Raw genomic sequence first — 17,970 nt, 5'->3', positions numbered from 1 at the left:
ATGGTACTTTTTTTTTTTTTAAACTGAGGATAAATCTACATTGACACATTATAATTACCCAAAGTCCATAGTTTACATTAGGGTTCACTCTTGGTGTTGCATTTACTATGGACTTGGACAAAGGTATAATGATATAGCCATCATTATAATATTATAGAGAGTATTTTCACTGTGCTAAAATCCTGTGCTCCACCTGTTCATCTCTTCTCCCTACTCCACAACTGGTAATAGCTGATCTTTTGTCTCCATAGTTTGCCTTTTCCAGACTCATACAGTATGTAGCCTTTTCAGAATGGGCCCTTCCACTTAGTAATATGCATTTAAGTTTCTTTTATGTTTTTAATGATAGCTCATGTCTTTTTAGTGCTGAATAACATTTCATTGCCTGGATGTACTGCAATATATCCATTCACCTACTGAAAGATGACTTGCTTGCTTCCAAGATTTGACAATTAAGAATAAAGCTGCTATAGGCTCTCCACCCAGAGACTTCTTTTTTTTTAAAGGTTATGTCCTATTTTTTTTTTTTTTTTTTTTTTTTTTTAAGATGTTATTTATTTGCGAGAGAGAATGAGAGACAGAGAGCATGAGAGGGAGGAGGGTCAGAGGGAGAAGCAGACTCCCTGCTGAGCAGGGAGCCTGATGCGGGACTCGATCCCGGGACTCCAGGATCATGACCTGAGCCGAAGGCAGTCGCTTAACCAACTGAGCCACCCAGGCGCCCTCCACCCAGAGACTTCTGCTCTGTTGCACCACCCATGGTGCTACCTGGGAGAGTCATGGCCACTTTCCATTTGGTCCTCATCCAACTTCAGGTTTCTTCCATCAAATTACATAACCTCAGTCAAGCTTGGGGCCTTGTCTGGGAGGCAGCAACAGAAGGAGCCAAAATAGTTTCTCTACCAGAATGCTTTAATTCTCCATTTGGCATGAAATATTTTCCTGAATATGCAGAGAAAATTCCTGGTGAATCCACACAGAAGCTTTCTGAAGTAGCAAAGGAGTGCAGCATATATCTCATTGGAGATTCCATTCTTGAAGAGGATGCTGGGAGATTATGCTGTGTTTAGGCCTGATGGAACTTTACGAGTAGAGCACAGAAAGCTCCATCTGTTTGACAATGATGTTCCTGGGAAAATTACACTTCAAGAATCTAAAACATTGAGTCCTGGTGATAGTTTTTCCACATTTCATACTCCTTACTGCAGAGTGGGCCAGGGCATCTGCTATGACATTGCTTTGTAGAGCTTGCACACATCTACGTACAGAGGGGCTGGCAGCTGTTGGTATATCCCGGAGCTTTTTTTTTTTTTTTTTAGATTTTGTTTATTTGTCAGAGAGAGAGAGAGAGAGCACAAGCAGGGGGAGCAGCAGGCACAAGGAGCGCGATGCGGGGCTCGATCCCAGGACCCTGGGATCATGACCTGAGCCGAAGGCAGACGCTTAACTGACTGTTGCCACCCAGGCGCCCCTATCCCGGAGCTTTTAATTTTACTTCTGGATCAGCCCATTGGGAGTTGCTTCAATGAGGCTGGGCTGTTTAGATAATCATGTGTATGTAGCCATGGCATCTCCTGCACAGGATAATAAAGCCTCCTATGTCGCCTGGGAACACAACACTCGCAACTTCTCGGTGGAGGCTGGGGAGGCCCTTGCCAAAGCTGGCACTGAAGAAACAATCGTGTATTCAGATACAGACCTGAAGAAGTTGGCTGAAATATGCCAGCAAATCCCCATTTTTTAGCCAGAAATGATCAGACCTATATGCAGTGGAGGTAAGAATGCTCTAAGGTTTAGGTTTCTAACATGTCATGAAACAGGATGATATGTTTCTGCAGTGTAATCACTCCCTGCTGAATTCTTTAAAAGCGTTTTAAAATTTTTTTTAAATTTCAGCCTTTTCCCTTCCTGGGAACTCTACTGAGATGATGGAGCATCAGCACATCATACCTTTCACATCACATTAAATAGTTAAAAAGGACCGCCTGTCACCACCCCCCCAAAAAAAGAATAAAGCTGCTATAAACCTCAGTGTGTAGGTTTTTACATGGACATTAATTTTCAACTCCTTTGGGGAAGTACCAAGGAGCATGATTGATGGATTGTATGATAAGGAGTATGTTTAATTTTGTAAGAAACTGCCAAACTGTCTTTCAAGGTGCTGTACCATTTTGCATTCTCACAAGCAATGGTCCTATTGCTCTTCATCCTTGTTAGCATTTGGTATTGTCAGTACTCTGGATTTTGGCCATTCTAATAGGTGTGTAGTGATATAATGGTTAATTTTTGTGCCAACTTGACAGGCCCAGAGAATGTTCAGAAAGCTGGTAAAACATTATGTCTGTGGTGTGTTTCTAGAAGACATTAGCATTTGATTCAGTAGACTGAGTGAAGAAGATCTGTCCTCATCAATGTGGGCAGGCATCATCCAATCCATAGGGGGAATGAATGGAACAAAAGAGCAAAGGAAGGGTAAATTTTCTCTCTTCTTGAGCTGGGATAGCCATTTTCTCCTGCCCTTGGACATCTGAACCCCTTATTCATGGGCCTTCAGACTCTGGGACTTAACAGCAGTGGCCCCCAATTCTCAGGCCTTTAACCTTGGACTGGGAGTTATACCATTGAATTCCCTGGTTCTCAGGCCTTTGGACTTGGACTGAATTATATCATCAGATTTCTTGGTTCTCCAACTTGCAAATGGCAGATTGTAGGACTTCTCAGCCTCCATAACTGCATGAGCCAATTCCTGTAATAATTCTCATATATGTATCTCATTGGCTTTGTGTCTCTGGAGAACCCAACATAAGTAGTATCTTATTGTTTTAATTTGCATTTCCCTGATGACATGTGATGTCAAACACCTTGCCATATGCTTATTTGCCATCTGCATATCTTCTCTGATGAGGTATTTGGGTCTCTTGTCCCTTTTTAAATTGGGTTGTTTGTTTTCTTAGTGTTGAGTTTTAAGAGTCTTTGCAAATTTTTGGGGCGCCTGGGTGGCTCAGTTGGTTAAGCGACTGCCTTCGGCTCAGGTCATGATCCTGGAGTCCCAGGATCGAGTCCCGCATTGGGCTCCCTGCTCGACCGGAAGCCTGCTTCTCCCTCTCCCACTCCCCCTGCTTGTGTTCCCTCTCTCGCTGTGCCTCTCTCTGTCAAATAAATAAATAAAATCTTTAAAAAAAAAAAAAAAAAAAAAGAGTCTTTGCAAATTTTGAATAGTGCTTTATCAGATGTGTCTTTCACAAATATTTTCTCCTAGTCTGTGGCTTATCTTCTACTTCTCTTGATCCAGTATGTTTTCACTTAGACATATGATCTTATATGTCTTCATATTAATAACTGGTACTTTAGTATAGATGTGCTTACTAGTATGGATATGCTTAATATACTCTAACAAGTGAAAGCTCTGTGATTCTTGGTACTACCTCTGGAAAGCTGGCTCCTTTAATTACCAAACTTTTCCTCTTGGTCTCCTTCTATCTGATAGAACAATACTTTTTTTTTTTAAGATTTTTATTTATTCACTTGAGAGCGAGAGAGTACAAGCAGGGGGAGTGGCAGAGGGAGAGGGAGAAGCAGGCTCCCCACTGAGCAAGGAGCCCGATGTGGGGCTTGATCCCAGGACCCTGGGATCATGACCTGACCTGAAGGCAGATGCTTAACTGACTGAGCCACCCAGGAGATCCTAGGAACAATATTTTTTTTTAAAATTTTTTAATTATTTATTTTTGTCAGAGAGAGAGAGCACAAGCAGGGGGAGCAGCAGGCAGAGGGAGGGAGAGAAGCAGGCCCCCCTGCTGAGCAGAGAGCCCGATGTGGGGCTCATTCCCAGGACCCCAGGATCATGACCTGAGCAGAAGGCAGACACTTAACTGACTGAGCCACCCAGGTATCCCAGAACAATACTTTTTTAAAAAAAGATTTTATTTTTAAGTAATCTCTACACCCAACATGGGGCTCAAACCCATAACCATGAGATCAAGAACTGCATGCTCCAACGACAGCCAGCCAGGTGCCTCTAGAACAATACTTTTTAAAAAAGCAACAAAAACTATCAGCAAATGCGGATGTTTGTGAAAACCTTTAGGAGATGAATAATTACTATAAGCATGGTTCATTTTTTTTTTCTCAAGGAGAAGCCAGTACTCCTTTGTTATTTCATAAATTTACAAATTTTTTAAATTAAATTTACAAAATTCTCATTAAATTTAAAGTACTAACCTGGTATCAAAAGTAATATTGCTTTGCTGGTGTTTCATTTTATATTTTACTATCCTTTTAAAAAATTCAAAAAACATTAAAAATGTACTCTTTAAAATGTGCTATCTAAATGCTGTAATTAAAAAATGATGTTTCCTAGAGTTTAACATTCATAGCTAATAAGTGAAGGAACGGCATTTCCAGGCAGAGATAAAGTCTTGAACAAAAGCACAGAAATGAAAAGGGCAAGGTTTGTGTCAACATTATGTAACGTGTGTGATTGGGGAGTGCTGGAAGATACAGAAATGGAAAGGTAGATTGGCTTGTTTGAAACACCCAATGCCAAACTTACACAGTAGCAATAGGAGATTTCTTAGCATGGAGAGTGACATTTTCAAAACTGTACTTAGGAAGATTAACCTAACTGTAGTGTGTGGGATAACTTGTAACAGACAAGTTATTAAGGGATTCCAGTTGAGATGTTAGAATGCACCAAATCAGTAGGGTTGAGGGCATCAACAAAATGACAGCGAGAATGCGGTGAGGGGTGGATTTCAGAAAGATCACAGGTGGAAACAGTGGAACTGGCAGCTGTTTGGATGTGGGAGCACAAAGAGTGGAAGTAGTCTAAGAGGTTTTAAGCCTTATGTATGGAAAGATATTGCTCTTCTGAACAGAAATAGGAGATTAGGAGTACGATCAGGCCTTCCAGAGAAAAAATGAATTAAAGTTTGAGAATATTTAATTTGAAGTGATGGTGGATCACTTATATTTAAATGTTGAGCAGACACTTGGAAATGCCTGAATCTCAAAGAGGATACATGGTTTGAGAATGAATGATTACCAAGGGAGAAAGAGCGAAGATGGGACAGAAAGAAAAATGAGAGAAAAAAAACAAAAATTAGAGGAGACAGTAGATGCTGTTAAGGGACAGTATAATGAGAACCTGGAAAGTACAGTACCTTGGACACCAAGGGAGGGAAAGGTTTCCCAAAAGGGCTATTGTGGAAAAAACTGAGAAGTGTTTCTCTTTACATGGACTCCCTTCTCCTTAGTGATAGAACCTGATACCCAGAGATAGGCTATGTTTCCCAGCCTCTTTTTCCTTTTTTTCCCCCAGCCTCTTTTATAGCTATATGTGCCTGTTGACGTAGTTTGGACCAATGAAATGTAAGCACATATTTTCTATGTGTTACTTCTGCGAAGTCTCCTTGAAAGGGAGGAGGGCATACTTTTATTTTACCTTCCTGCTGCTTATAACGGTTGGAACTCTAGCAGATAATTTTTAGACCATGAGCTCAGCTCAGACTGGGAGGCATATATCAGGATATGGAGCAGCATAATAGAGCATCCTGGTTCCCTGCCATCAAGGAGTCACCATATCACCCCTGAAAGACTACCTCCAGTCTTCCTTTTTTAGATGAATTAACTAACATATAGCCAATCTCAAATAAGAACTGAGGAAAAAATTATTGGGTGTGAAAGTAGGGCATAGTTGGGAATATGTCCCTTATAATGTCCCTTATAATATGAGAACAGGTCTAGAGGGGTCCTGGTGACTCAGTCGGTTAAGTGTCCGACTCTTGATATCAGCTCAGGTCTCAAGTTCAGGGTCATGAGTTCAAGCCCCACATTGGAGCATACTTAAAAAAAAAAAAAAAGAAGAAGAAGAAAACAGGTCTAGAGTCAAACTGACTAGCTTGAAATCCAGCTCTGTTATTCATTAACTATGTGATATTGGGTGAGAAATTTAATGGCTTTCAGCATACTAATAAAGATATTAATAGAACCTACCTCATGAGTTATATGAGAAATGATTTAGATTATTCATATAAGGTGCTTCACACAGTGCTAGCATATAATAGGAGCTCAATGAATGTAAGTGAAAAAAATCAGGTGGTCACTGATAACATTGTATAATTTTTAAAACACATTTCATGAAATTCTGATATTTCAGAATCATATTAAGTCTGCAGTTTAGAGAAACAAATTTATATTAAACAAAATACTGAACATAAAATATATTTTGTAAGCTTCGAATGAGAAAAGAACATGCACTGAGGAGGCAGGCAAGATAGAAAAACACTGTATTTGTAGCTGGTACAAAGGTATGAAGGTCACAAAGTCCTGCTTAGAGATCTGCAAATAAGCTAGGATAGACCCTATGAAGAACTCCTTCCGTCTAAATTAGGGTAGGCTCACTGGCCAAAAATAAAATCAAGACAAAAAGCAGATAAACTCTGCTTTATCACTTCCATTACCAATCTCAAACCCAAATCTATCCAAGGAAAGAGTAATCAAGGCCACAACAGACATGAACAGCCAGAAGGAGGTTGTCAGTCCACACCAGTGTCTACTACAAAGATGGCCTAGACCTGAATTTGCTTTCTGGGTTTCTATTCTTGTTCAGGTCAAGGGAAAATGAAGTCCTTAAGGAATGTCCACCAACAGAAAGCTAATTTACAGCACCACTGGATCATCCTCCAAAGCATACAGATTTTTCTCTTTTTGCCTCTGTGACTCTTTTCATACTGTATCATAAAATCTAGTTTTTAATCTGGTTTAGTTTAATCTAGTTTAAATCTGGTTCTAGATCTCAATGGGTATCTGTTGAAGCTTGGGAAAATAAAGTTTAAATAACTTTGAGAAAACTATGAGGCTTTCTGCAAGCATGCAAGGAGAAATGAAGTCAACGAGAAAGGATTACGGATCAGCATCTAGTTTCTTAGTAGGAAGAGGTGGGTTCCAAAGTCCTGCAGTAGTTTTTTTATTTTATACATCTCTCTTGTCACCTCATATTATGGCTAATACACATCTCTTTCCCCATTCCATAAAGAATGCCCGAGGCTGAACTTTGTTGTATCTTTGTATCCCCATAGCCTAGCAGCAGTCTATAGTATATGCCCATATATACATATATATATAATTTGCCAATATGTGTTTAAGTAAATAATTATTCAGCTAGCTACTGAGTAGGAAAAAGAAAAAGGCACTACAGATATATCCTTTAGAAGCAGATAGCTTTGTATGGAGAGCATTCTAACCTATATGGAACAATTGTCACAATAAATGACCCACAGAATTGGGTATCAAATCATATTCTATAGAATATAAATACTATAAAAATTTGTAGTAGATACAAGTTAAAGTACTGTAGCTCATTTGGGGGTGAGGTATGGTCAAGGCAGTATTTATTTAAGTCTTTAAGGGTGATTAGAATGTGGAAGGGATTCTTGCTGAAAAAAACTGCCAGAGACCACTTTAAGGTGGATTCTGACATAGACTCAAGACTTTTGCACAAGCCAGGTTCCTTCGGCCTAAGGTTAAAAGACCCATTGGTTCTGCGGGGGGGTGGACTGGGCTTTCTCAAGCCCTTGCTTATAAACAGTGAGGAGTCAATGTTGCCGTTGCGTGGCATGAGACAACAAACACAGCTTTCTGTTACCTGCCCTTTGCATTGCTTCGGTTGGTGAGCTTTTCCTCTCCTTCCTCCGGTTCCCTGTTTCTTGTCACCACCACTTCCTGAGATTCTCTTCGTAGTTTGGATTATCTGTACGATAGAGTCAGAGGTGTTTTCCTTTGAGGGTGCGAATGTAGTTGCAGTAGGAGTGGGTGCTGAGCTTGCAGAACCTAGGCTCTGCTTGGAGAGAATGGTTTTTTCTTTCACAGTTTTTGCTAGTGTCTTCCCTGCCGCTCTAACTGGTTTATAGCGGAAAGGGATCATGGTCAAGTGAGCTCTAACTCCTTCTAACGTGTTTTCTAGAGCTCCTCCGACGAGCACAAGACTTAAAGCTGTCGGCGCCGCAAGAGGAACTCCCAGATTCCCGCGGCTCTTCTGTTCAGTACGCGGTGAGCGTAGGGCGGAAGGAGGCGGGATGTCCGCAGCCCCGTGCGCAGGTTCGGAGAGCTTGGCCAGGGAGGAGCCCTTCGACCTCTCGCTCCTAGAGACTTCCGGGGCGGAGAGAAATGGGAGGAGGGAAGACCGGAAGTACAGGGACTGGCGCCTACTTTTTAATCTCCTTTCTCGGCGAAGCATTTCACTCTCATTTGGTGAAGAGATAAATGGTTGTGCGGGATATCTTATCCCTGGTCGCGCTCCCTTGCACTTCACCACCGGGCTATAAATTGACCTAGGGAAAATCTGACCCCAATGAGCAGGTGGGAGATAGCCTCTATGGTAGTTCGTCCATTTATTCAAATTCTGCTCGACCTTCTTCAGACTGTCGTCAGCTTCCTTTTGCTCCACACCTCTAGTCACCTTGTTTTTACCCTTTTACAGCTGCGGTTCCTCCCGCCCTGTCCCACCCTCCCAGAATTATGTATGATCGAGCTCCCCGCTTGCTCAGATTGGTTGAAGGTGGCAGCACTGAGGAGCATGTGGGTCCTGGAACTTACCAGGTACCTTTCCTGAAGGAGCAGGCAACAGGTAAGAGGTAGGGAAAGGCAAGCCTTCTGTGACAGGCACCTCACTTTCAGCCAGGCCCGCTTCTGTGTACTTGTTAAACATAATGCTACCACTTCATAAGTGTAACAAAACATAAAATAGGCAGGGAAAATACTCTCCTAATTTTACAGGTGATAAATGGTAAAATCATTTGGTCAGTAAGCGTATGGCTAGGACTTTTGATGCTACAATGGTTATCTCCATCCTACTTTCAATTGTACAGGTTAAATCTCGGATTTTGATTTCCTGGCTCTGATGACTATATGAGTCCCAAATCCTGTGTTATTTCTTACCGTCTGCTGTTTCTTTGTAATCCTGTCTGCTTCACTCACACACCTTTGCTACCATTAACCAGAGACACTTCATTTACTAATGTGTAACTTTTATATTTCTAGTTTGCAGTATGATTTAAAGATAGTCCCGTGTATTTTTTGATAGATGCTTCCTAACTGGTCATATCCATCTTCTTTTTGAACATACTAATGAGAGCCCACATTTGGGGGGGGGGAGGCTATACTTGAAGAGATGGAGTGGGAATGGATAATTTAAATAATTACTTGCAATAATTATTTTCTCTCATTTGCAGTTAGTGACTTAGGGGAAGCATTTAACAAATACTTATAATTTGCTTTCTGCTTTTTCTAATTTGATGATTTTGTGGAGCTTACTACCATCCAAATTATAGTTTTTCCCTTGTTAATCTGCATTTCCCCTATTGTTACACTCTATTTTTAAACAAATGCCATTACTGTGTTTACATGACTGATGACATTAGGATATTAGGTTGATTTAAGTTTCTTTGGGTGGAGTGCAGATTTGTCATTGTTTTAATTTTTGAATTTTACTGCTTTTCAGCATCTGATATCAATATCAGTGTTCTTGGAGCCTATGTCTGTATTTAATACAATTGAGTTGTTAGAGACATTAACCTCCCTAACAATGTATTAACCACCAACCACCACCCAAAATACTTACACCTGTGATGCTTTTCAATCCTTATTTTATTTTGACACAGCTGAACACTGTCTTTAGAAATATTTCTTCCCCTGGTATCTATAACATCATCATTGTTTCCTGGTTCTTTTTCCTGTTATTGTCTTGAAACAGTGCCTGATGCATGGTTAGGACCTAATCATTAACATTTGTTAAACGTTGAATAAGGCAATCATTTTTCTCCTCGACAATCAATCCTTCATTGTCTTCATTGTCAGGTGATTATTTTTCTAAAGCTCTTTTAAATGTTTATATAGTGTATTTTCTGTCCTTTGCTGTTTCTTTTCTAGTGCACTTTCTTGTTCAAATCCATGGCTTTAACTACTATCCCTATTCTGATTCTGATTCATCCCAGAAGAAAGTCTTTAGAGATATAGGTGATTTATATCGCTAAGATGAACTTTCTCCTGATCTTAGGGCCTTCTTATTGCCATTACTTTTTTGAACATCTTTATCTGGGTAGTCTCTGACATCTGAAACTCCCAAGTGTCTGAGTTCATCATTTCCCCCATCATTACTAGCCCCTTTGAAAAATTCCCTATCAGTCAATTATAAATTTTAAACTTTGGAATTACTCTAGACTTCTTCTCTGACTGACCACGCTCATTGATCATTAAGATCTATTGATTCTATCTTCTCATTGTCTCTTAAATTAGTTCCCTTTCTTCATGTAACTTCCCTTGACTGTTCAGGGCTCATTATTTCTATTCTGAATTAAACCAATAAAATATTGCTGTTTTCCTCTATTTCAGTTTTCAACTTCTCTCTTATAGCTAAAATGATCTTCCTAGGATATAATTATGTTATTTGTTTTAAAAAAAAATCCTTTTAACATTAAGGTTAAAATCTGAACTACTTAGCATAGTGAATAAGATTCTTCATGGTCTGATCCCTTACCTGGCCTCCCACATTCTCTCTCACCTATACCCAACACTTAGCCCCACATACATATCAGCAGTTTCAACTTTGCATTTTCTAGAAGTTCATGCTCACTCACCTCCATGCTTTTGTAGCTGCTGATACTTTGCCTGGTATGCTCTTCCTTCCTCATCTGACTGAGTCCTACTTACTCTTTTAGACTCAGGAAAAGTGAAATTGTTCTTTGACTCTACTATTTCTCAAGTCTTTCTTTGACTTCTTAATGACACTTTTGTAGCACTTTGATACTATATCTTAATTATCTGTTAACTTATCTGGCTGCCACACTAAATGTGATTCTCTTAGAGGCAATAGCCATGATCTTTACTGCTGTTCTCAGTTTTTAGCTCAATACCATAACGCTTAGATGCTTAATTTAAAAAAAAAATAACAAATGGTAATTCTTGGAATAAAATTTTTAAAAAGTCTAATGAGCTACACATAGAATTAAAAACTCACTTCATGACTTATGTGAACTCTGCTTAGAGAGCAGTAAGTGGGGTGTTGCAAGGCCCTTCTTTTACTGTTTTATAGAATTTTGCCTTGATGAACTGTGAAAGAAACTAGGAAATTCTATGCTTGGCCACTCAAAGCAGCTGTATCCTGTTGAGCCCTGTTTTAGCAATACTCAGTGACAACATGCTGATAATTAATAGAAGGTACAAGTATCATTTCTTCACTGGATAATTTAAAAGTAGCTATTATCTCTTTCCTAGGTTCATTCTATTTTACCCCTCTTTAAGATCAGCAAACACTGGTCTGTGCAGAAATATACACAGTTATTTCAATTAAAGGTCAGGTAGATTTTATAGAGTATGATGTAGGGAGAATAGATGTTGGGACTTTATATAACTTGTTACCTTGAACCACAGAAGAGCAGAGGACCTTAGAGTCTTAGATCTTCAAGAGAAAGATGCAAATACTCGTTATTCCCAACTTTTCTCTTTCCTAATTACCACTCTCGTACTACTGTAGCCTGCTTGGTCAATCCTCCAGTGTATTATTTTCACATTTTCCTCAGGAAATTCTTTTCACCCCAGTCTGCAAACTTCATTGCCTCAGCCTTCAGCCATTTAATCAGAGAGACTCTTTTCAACCCAAGATTTGCAGCCTAAAAAGAACAGGACTGAGCTGCTCTGATTTCATGAGTAGGAGAGAGAATGGATATTCCAATTCCAGATTATTGAGAACTATTCCTGACTTTCTCACATTTATCTAAGAAGGAAGGATATTTTTTCTCATCAAAGCAAATTTTCTCCAGAGACAACTAGCCTAGTAAAATATAAAAACAGTCTGTTTAGTAATGTGACTTTTCCTGGCATATTGTGCTAAGGAGAATTTAATTGCTTTTTGAACTTGATTTACATAATAAATGGCACCCTACATCAGCTGTATATTGGTTATCTATGTTGGTTCTGTATCAGTTATCTAAGCTGGGTAACACCAGCTCCTAAATATACTCTCTCCCAGATTTCTTCTTTGATGGAGGAGTGGTTAGCTTTACCTGCCACAGAAACACGAGCAGTCCATGGTCTTGCACTTGTGCCTATGAGCTTATGCCACCAATAATGATTTATCTTATTAGCCAGTCAGAATTTAGGGAGACAATCTCAGGAAATGCAATCTGTCTTTAAGTTTAAATAAACTATATATATGTGATTGCTGTATATGTTGATGTCCCTGAAGATGAGTATGTTTTAAAGGTCTAGTTATTGCTTTTATCTGAAGAATGACCTTTTTGTTTTGTGGCAGTAGCTGTGGCTATAGAACTTGCCCTTTAATCACATGCTGCCCACCTTCTTTCTCAGAATGGACTATCTTTTATTGCTTCATGCCAGTTTGATTTATCTTCTGCTGTTGGTGCCTCAAACTCAATATTTCCCAAACTGAACTTCTTTCTTTCTTTTCAAATATTTCCTTCTCCTGTATTCTTAATTTCTTCTTTCTACCTGACAGTTTGATTTATCATTCATAGTTGGCACTTCATACGCCAATATATCCATATGTCCCAAACCAAACCTTTTATCTCATACTCCACTAACCCTAATTCCCCAGAACCTTCTTCTCCTATATTTTATACCTTAATTATTGGCAGCACTGTTTGTAGTATAATTATTTATTTTTCTGGCTTTCCCACTATTGGAGGCCAGAGTTTTAGCTTATTCGTTATTATACCCTCACTGCCTCTCTCCACACACAATAAAGCATTCACTATTGTTGAATGAATGACTAAAGGTGTAGTTTAGAATATCACCTATGAATTCTATATTTATTTACTAATATGCAGGGCACTATGATAGGGTGGCCAAACATCTTGATTTATATGGGAATGTCCTGGTTTTAGCACTAAAAGTTCTATGTCCTGAGCATGCTAGGACAGTTTGCCACTCTAAATGTAAACATTATGTATACAGTTATGAATAAAACAGACCAGTCCTTCTTTCATGGAGCTAATCAGTATAAACACTTTAATTTTCTTGTGGTTTTACTTGAGGTCAGTATTTCATATAAACTTTTAGCCTACTGGGGGGCCTGGGTGGCTCAGTTGTTAAGCATCTGCCTTCCGCTCAGGTCATGATCCCAGGGTCCTGGGATCGAGCCCCGTATTGGGCTCCCTGCTCAGTGGGAAAGCCTGCTTCTCCCTCTCCCACTCCCCCTGCTTGTGTTCCCTTTCTTGCTGTGTCTCTCTCTGTTAAATAAATAAATAAAATCTTTAAAAAAAACCCCAAACTTTTAGCTTTTTGATGAAAGATTCTATATAATTAATTTTGGAAAGCTTCAATGAAGATTTTGTGAGTACTGGCTTTCTTGGATACATGGGGCTATTGTGTGTGTTTTTTTTTTTCTTTTCCATTTTTCTATGAATTTCAGTATTTTGCAATTAATTTCATACTTGTTTAGGTAGATTCAGTTAGAATCTCTGCCATGGTGTTAGGACATCTGCCTAAGAACTAGTCTGAACTTAGCTTTCTTAGTTTTCATATTTATCTCACATTACCTCATATTGTATGAACCTAAATTAAAAAACTCAAAAAACTTTTACTTGTAAGATTAAACACTTCGTGTAGAAAATTGCATAAAAATTATGGCATCAAAAGTAAATACTCAAGAAATATAACATTGCCCAATTTCCCTTTCAATTATACCTTCTTTCCTCTCCCCTACAGGTAAGCACTGTAATGATTTTTATGGCAATTATTTCCTTGCTGATCTTTATGGATTATTAAATCCTGTTGATGAAATGACCCCTTTATCATAATGCAATGTCTCTCTTATCTCTAGTATTCGTTGTTCAAGATCTGCTTTGTCTGATTTTAATGTAGTCACTTCAGCTTCCTTTGGTTCATGGATGCACGGTATATCTTTTCCATCCTTTTATTTTTAACTTCTAGGTCTTTAGGGGCGCCTGGGTGGCTCAGTCATTAAGCGTCTGCCTTCGGCTCAGGTCATGATCCCAGAGTCCTGGGATTGAGCCCTGCATCGGGGTCCCTGCTTGGTGGGAAGCCTGCTTCTCCCTCTCCCACTCCCCCTGCTTGTGTTCCCTCTCTTGCTGTCCCTCTCTGTCAAATAAATAAATAAAATCTTTAAAAAAAACCACACAAAAAAACCACTTCTATGTCTTTATGTGTGATGAGGGTTTTCTGTCTACAGCATAAAGTTAGGTCGTACTTTTTTTATCCAAATTGACATCCTCTGCCTTTTATATTGGGGTGTTTAGAACTTTTCTATTTACTTTAATTATCAATATTGTTGTGTTTAAATTTACTCTCTTGATATTTGTTTTCTATTTATCTCATCTCTTCTTTGTTTCTCTTTTCTCTTATCCCTACCTTTGTTGAATGAGTTTAGTTGTTTTTTTATTTTTTTAAATGATTTTGTTTTTACCTCTACTATTGCTTTACTAGCTATACTTCTTTATTTTTTAGTGGTTGTTCTGGGGTTTACAATATACATCTCTAACCTATCACAGTCTACCTTCAAATAATATTGTACCACTACTTCACATATAGTATATGAACCTTACAAGAGTGTGCTTCCATTTCTCCCATCTCATCTTTTGTGCTATTGTGGTCAGATACTCTACTTCTATATATGCTATAATGTCACAATAATTTGAAATTATTTTTGCTTTAAATAGTTATTTTTCAAGAGATTAAGAATTGAGAAAAAATATCTGTTATTAACTCACATAAAATTTGTCATTAACTCTATCAGTGTATTTTTTTTGAAGTTTTTATTTAAGTAATTTTGATACCCACTGTGGGGCTTGAACTCATGACCCCGGATCAAAAGTCGCATGCCCTTCTGACTGAGCCAGCCAGGTGCCCCATACCAGTGTACTTTTCATTTCAGAAGTTTGATTCGGTATTTTTATATCTTCCCTTTATCTCCTCATCATGTTCATTTTTCTTCTACCTTGTTGAACATATGGAGAATATTTATAATAGGTATTTTAGTGTTCTTTTTTAAAAAAATATTTATTTTTATTTAAATTTAATTAACATATAATGTATTATTGGTTTCAGAGGTAGAGGTCAGTGATTCATCAGTCTTATATAATACCCAGGTTCATTACATAACATGCCCTCCTTAATGTCCATCACCCAGTTATCTCATCCCCCCACCTTTCTCTCCTCCAGCAACCCTGTTTGTTTCCTATGCTTAAGAGTCTCTTATGGTTTGTCTCTTTCTCTGATTTCATCTTATTTTATTTTTCCCTCTCTTCCCCTATGATCCTCTTTTTGTTTCTTAAATTCCACATATCAGTGAGATCATATGATAATTGTCTTTCTCTGATTGACTTATTTCCCTTAGCATAATGCCTTCTAGTTCCATCCATGTTGTTGCACATGGCAAGATTTCATTTTTTTTTTTTTTTTTGATGGCTGGGTAGTATTCCATTGTATATAGATACCACATCTTCTTTATCCATTCATCTGTCAATGAACATCTGGGCTCTTTCCATAGTTTAGCTATTGTGGACATTGCTGCTATAAACATTGGAATGTAGGTGCCCCTTCCAATCACTACATTTGTATCTTTGGGGTAAATACCCAGTAGTGGAATTGCTGGGGACCCTCCATACTGTTTTCCAGAGTGCCTGCACCAGCTTGCATTCCCACCAACAGTGCAGGACGGTTCCCCTTTCTCCGCCCCCTCGCCAATATCTGTCATTTCCTGACTTGTTAATTTTAGCCATTCTGACTGGTGTGAGGTGGTCTCATTGTGGTTTTGATTTGTAGTTCCCTGATGCCAAGTGATGTTGAGCACTTTTTCATGTGTCTGTTGGCCATTTTGGATGTCCCTTTGGAAAAGTGTCTGTTCATGTCTTCTGCCCATTTCTTGATTGGATTATTGTTCTTTGGGTGTTGAGTTTGATAAGTTCTTTATAGATTTTAGATAATAGCCCTTTATCTGTTATGTCATTTGCACATATTTTCTCCTATTATGTTAGTTGTCTTTTGGTTTTGTTGAATGTTTCCTTTGCTGTGCAAAAGCTTTTTATCTTGATGAAGTCCCAGTAGTTCATTTTTGCCTGTTTCCCCAGCCTTTGGAGATGTGCCTAGCAAGAAGTTGCTGTGGCCAAGGTCGAAGAGGTTGCTTGCTGCCTGTGTTCTCCTCAAGGATTTTGATGGATTCCTGTCTCACATTGAGGTCTTTCATACATTTTGAGTCTATTTTTGTGTCTGGTGTAAGGAAATGGTCCAGTTTCATTCTTCTGCATGTGGCTGTCCAATTTTCCCAACAACATTTGTTGAAGAGACTGTCTTTTTTCTATTGGATATTCTTTCCTGCTTTGCGGAAGATGAGTTGACCATAGAGTTGAGGGTCCATTTCTGGGCTCTCTATTCTGTTCCATTGATCTATGTGTCTGTTTTTATGCCAGTACCATACTGTCTTGATAATTATAGCTTTGTAATAGAGCTTGAAGTCCGGGATTTTGATGCCACCAGCTTTGGTTTTCTTTTTCAACATTCCTTTGGCTATTCAGGGTCTTTTCTGGTTCCATACAAATTTTAGGATGATTTGTTCCAGCTCTGTGAAAAAAGTTGATGATATTTTGATAGGGATTGCATTGAATGTGTGGATTGCTCTAGGTAGCCTAGACATTTTAACAATATTTGTTTTTCCAACCCATGAGCATGGAATGTCTTTCCATTTCTTTGTGTCATTTTCAATTTTCTTCGTCAGTGTTTTATAGTCTTTGAAGTACAAGTCTTTCATTGCTTTCATTAAGTTTATTCCTAGGTATCTTATTATTTTTGATGTAGTTGCAAGCAGGATTGTTTTCTTGATTTCTCTGTCTGCTGCTTCATTATTGGTGTATAGAAATGCAATAGATTTCTATAGATTGATTTTGTATCCTGCAACTTGACTGAATATCATTTATCAGTTCTAGCAGTTTTTTGGTGGAGTTTTTAGGATTTTCTATACATTGTATCAAATCATCTGCAAATAGTGAAAGTTTTACTTCTTCCTTACCAATTTGGATGCCTTTTATTTCTTTGTATTGTCTGATTGCTGTGGCTAAGATTACAGTATATGTTGAATAAAAGTGGTGAGAGTGCACATCCTGTCTTGTTCCTGACCTTAGGGGGAAAGATCTCAGTTTGTCCCCATTAAGGATGATTTTAGCTGTGAGTTTTTCATATATGGCCTCTACTATACTGAAGTATGTTCCCTCTAAATCTACTTTGTTGAGGGCTTTTATTACGAATGCATATTGTACTTTGTCAAATGCTTTTTTCTGCGTCTGTTGAAATGATCATATGGTTCTTATCCTTTCTCTTATTGGTATGATGTATCACGTTGATTAGTTTGTGAATACTGAACCATCCTTGTAACCTAGGAATAAATCCCACTTGTTCATGGTGAATGATTTTTTAAAATATATTGTTGGATTCAGTTTGCTAGTGTTTTAAGGATTTTTACATCTATTTTCATCAGAGATATTGGCCTGTAGTTCTCTTTTTTTGTGGTGTCTTTACCTGATTTTGATATCAGGGTAATGCTGGCTTTATAGAATGAATTTGGAAGTTTTCCTATTGGAATAGTTTGAGAACAATAGGTATTAATTCTTCTTAAATGTTTGGTAGAATTCCCCTGTGAAGCCATCTGGTCTTGGACTTTTGTTTGTTTGGAGTTTTTGAATACCGACTCAATTTCTTTACTGGTTATCGGTCTGCTCAAATTTTCTATTTCTTTCTGTTTCAGTTTTTGTATTTATATGTTTCTAGGAATTTATCCATTTCTTCTAGGTTGTCTAATTTGTTGGCATATAGTTTTTCATAATATTCTCTTATAATTTTTTTTTATTTCTGTGATGTTGGTTGTTATTTCTCCTAATTTGTGATTTTTTTTTTTGAGTCCTTTCTCTTTTTTTTCTTGATAAGTCTGGCTAGAAGTTTATCAAT

At 38.3% G+C, this 17,970-nt stretch overlaps 2 protein-coding genes and 1 pseudogene across 2 annotated transcripts in view; 2 read left to right on the top strand and 1 right to left on the bottom strand.

Annotated features, from left to right (window-relative positions):
• LOC116630282 overlaps positions 1 to 8,236 on the bottom strand; it is a 34,352-nt gene extending 26,116 nt beyond the window's left edge. The window contains exon 1 of the mRNA XM_032401113.1: positions 7,646 to 8,236. Within this exon, the coding sequence (XP_032257004.1) occupies positions 7,646 to 8,236 (591 nt within the window). The remainder of the gene's footprint in view (positions 1 to 7,645) is intronic.
• Positions 749 to 2,076, top strand: LOC116628414 (annotated as a pseudogene).
• Positions 8,177 to 17,970, top strand: part of STPG2 (sperm tail PG-rich repeat containing 2) — a 316,895-nt gene continuing 307,101 nt past the window's right edge. Inside the window, exons 1-2 of the mRNA XM_032398732.1 lie at positions 8,177 to 8,358; positions 8,480 to 8,626. Of these exons, the coding sequence (XP_032254623.1) occupies positions 8,518 to 8,626 (109 nt within the window). The 5' untranslated portion in view covers positions 8,177 to 8,358; positions 8,480 to 8,517. The remainder of the gene's footprint in view (positions 8,359 to 8,479; positions 8,627 to 17,970) is intronic.

Source organism: Phoca vitulina, unplaced genomic scaffold (assembly GCF_004348235.1).
Source record: "Phoca vitulina isolate PV1807 unplaced genomic scaffold, GSC_HSeal_1.0 scaffold3, whole genome shotgun sequence".
In the NCBI taxonomy this organism is placed as follows: domain Eukaryota; kingdom Metazoa; phylum Chordata; class Mammalia; order Carnivora; family Phocidae; genus Phoca; species Phoca vitulina.
The sequence above is the reverse complement of the archived record's forward strand: the minus strand, read 5'-3'. Positions and strand labels throughout refer to the sequence as shown.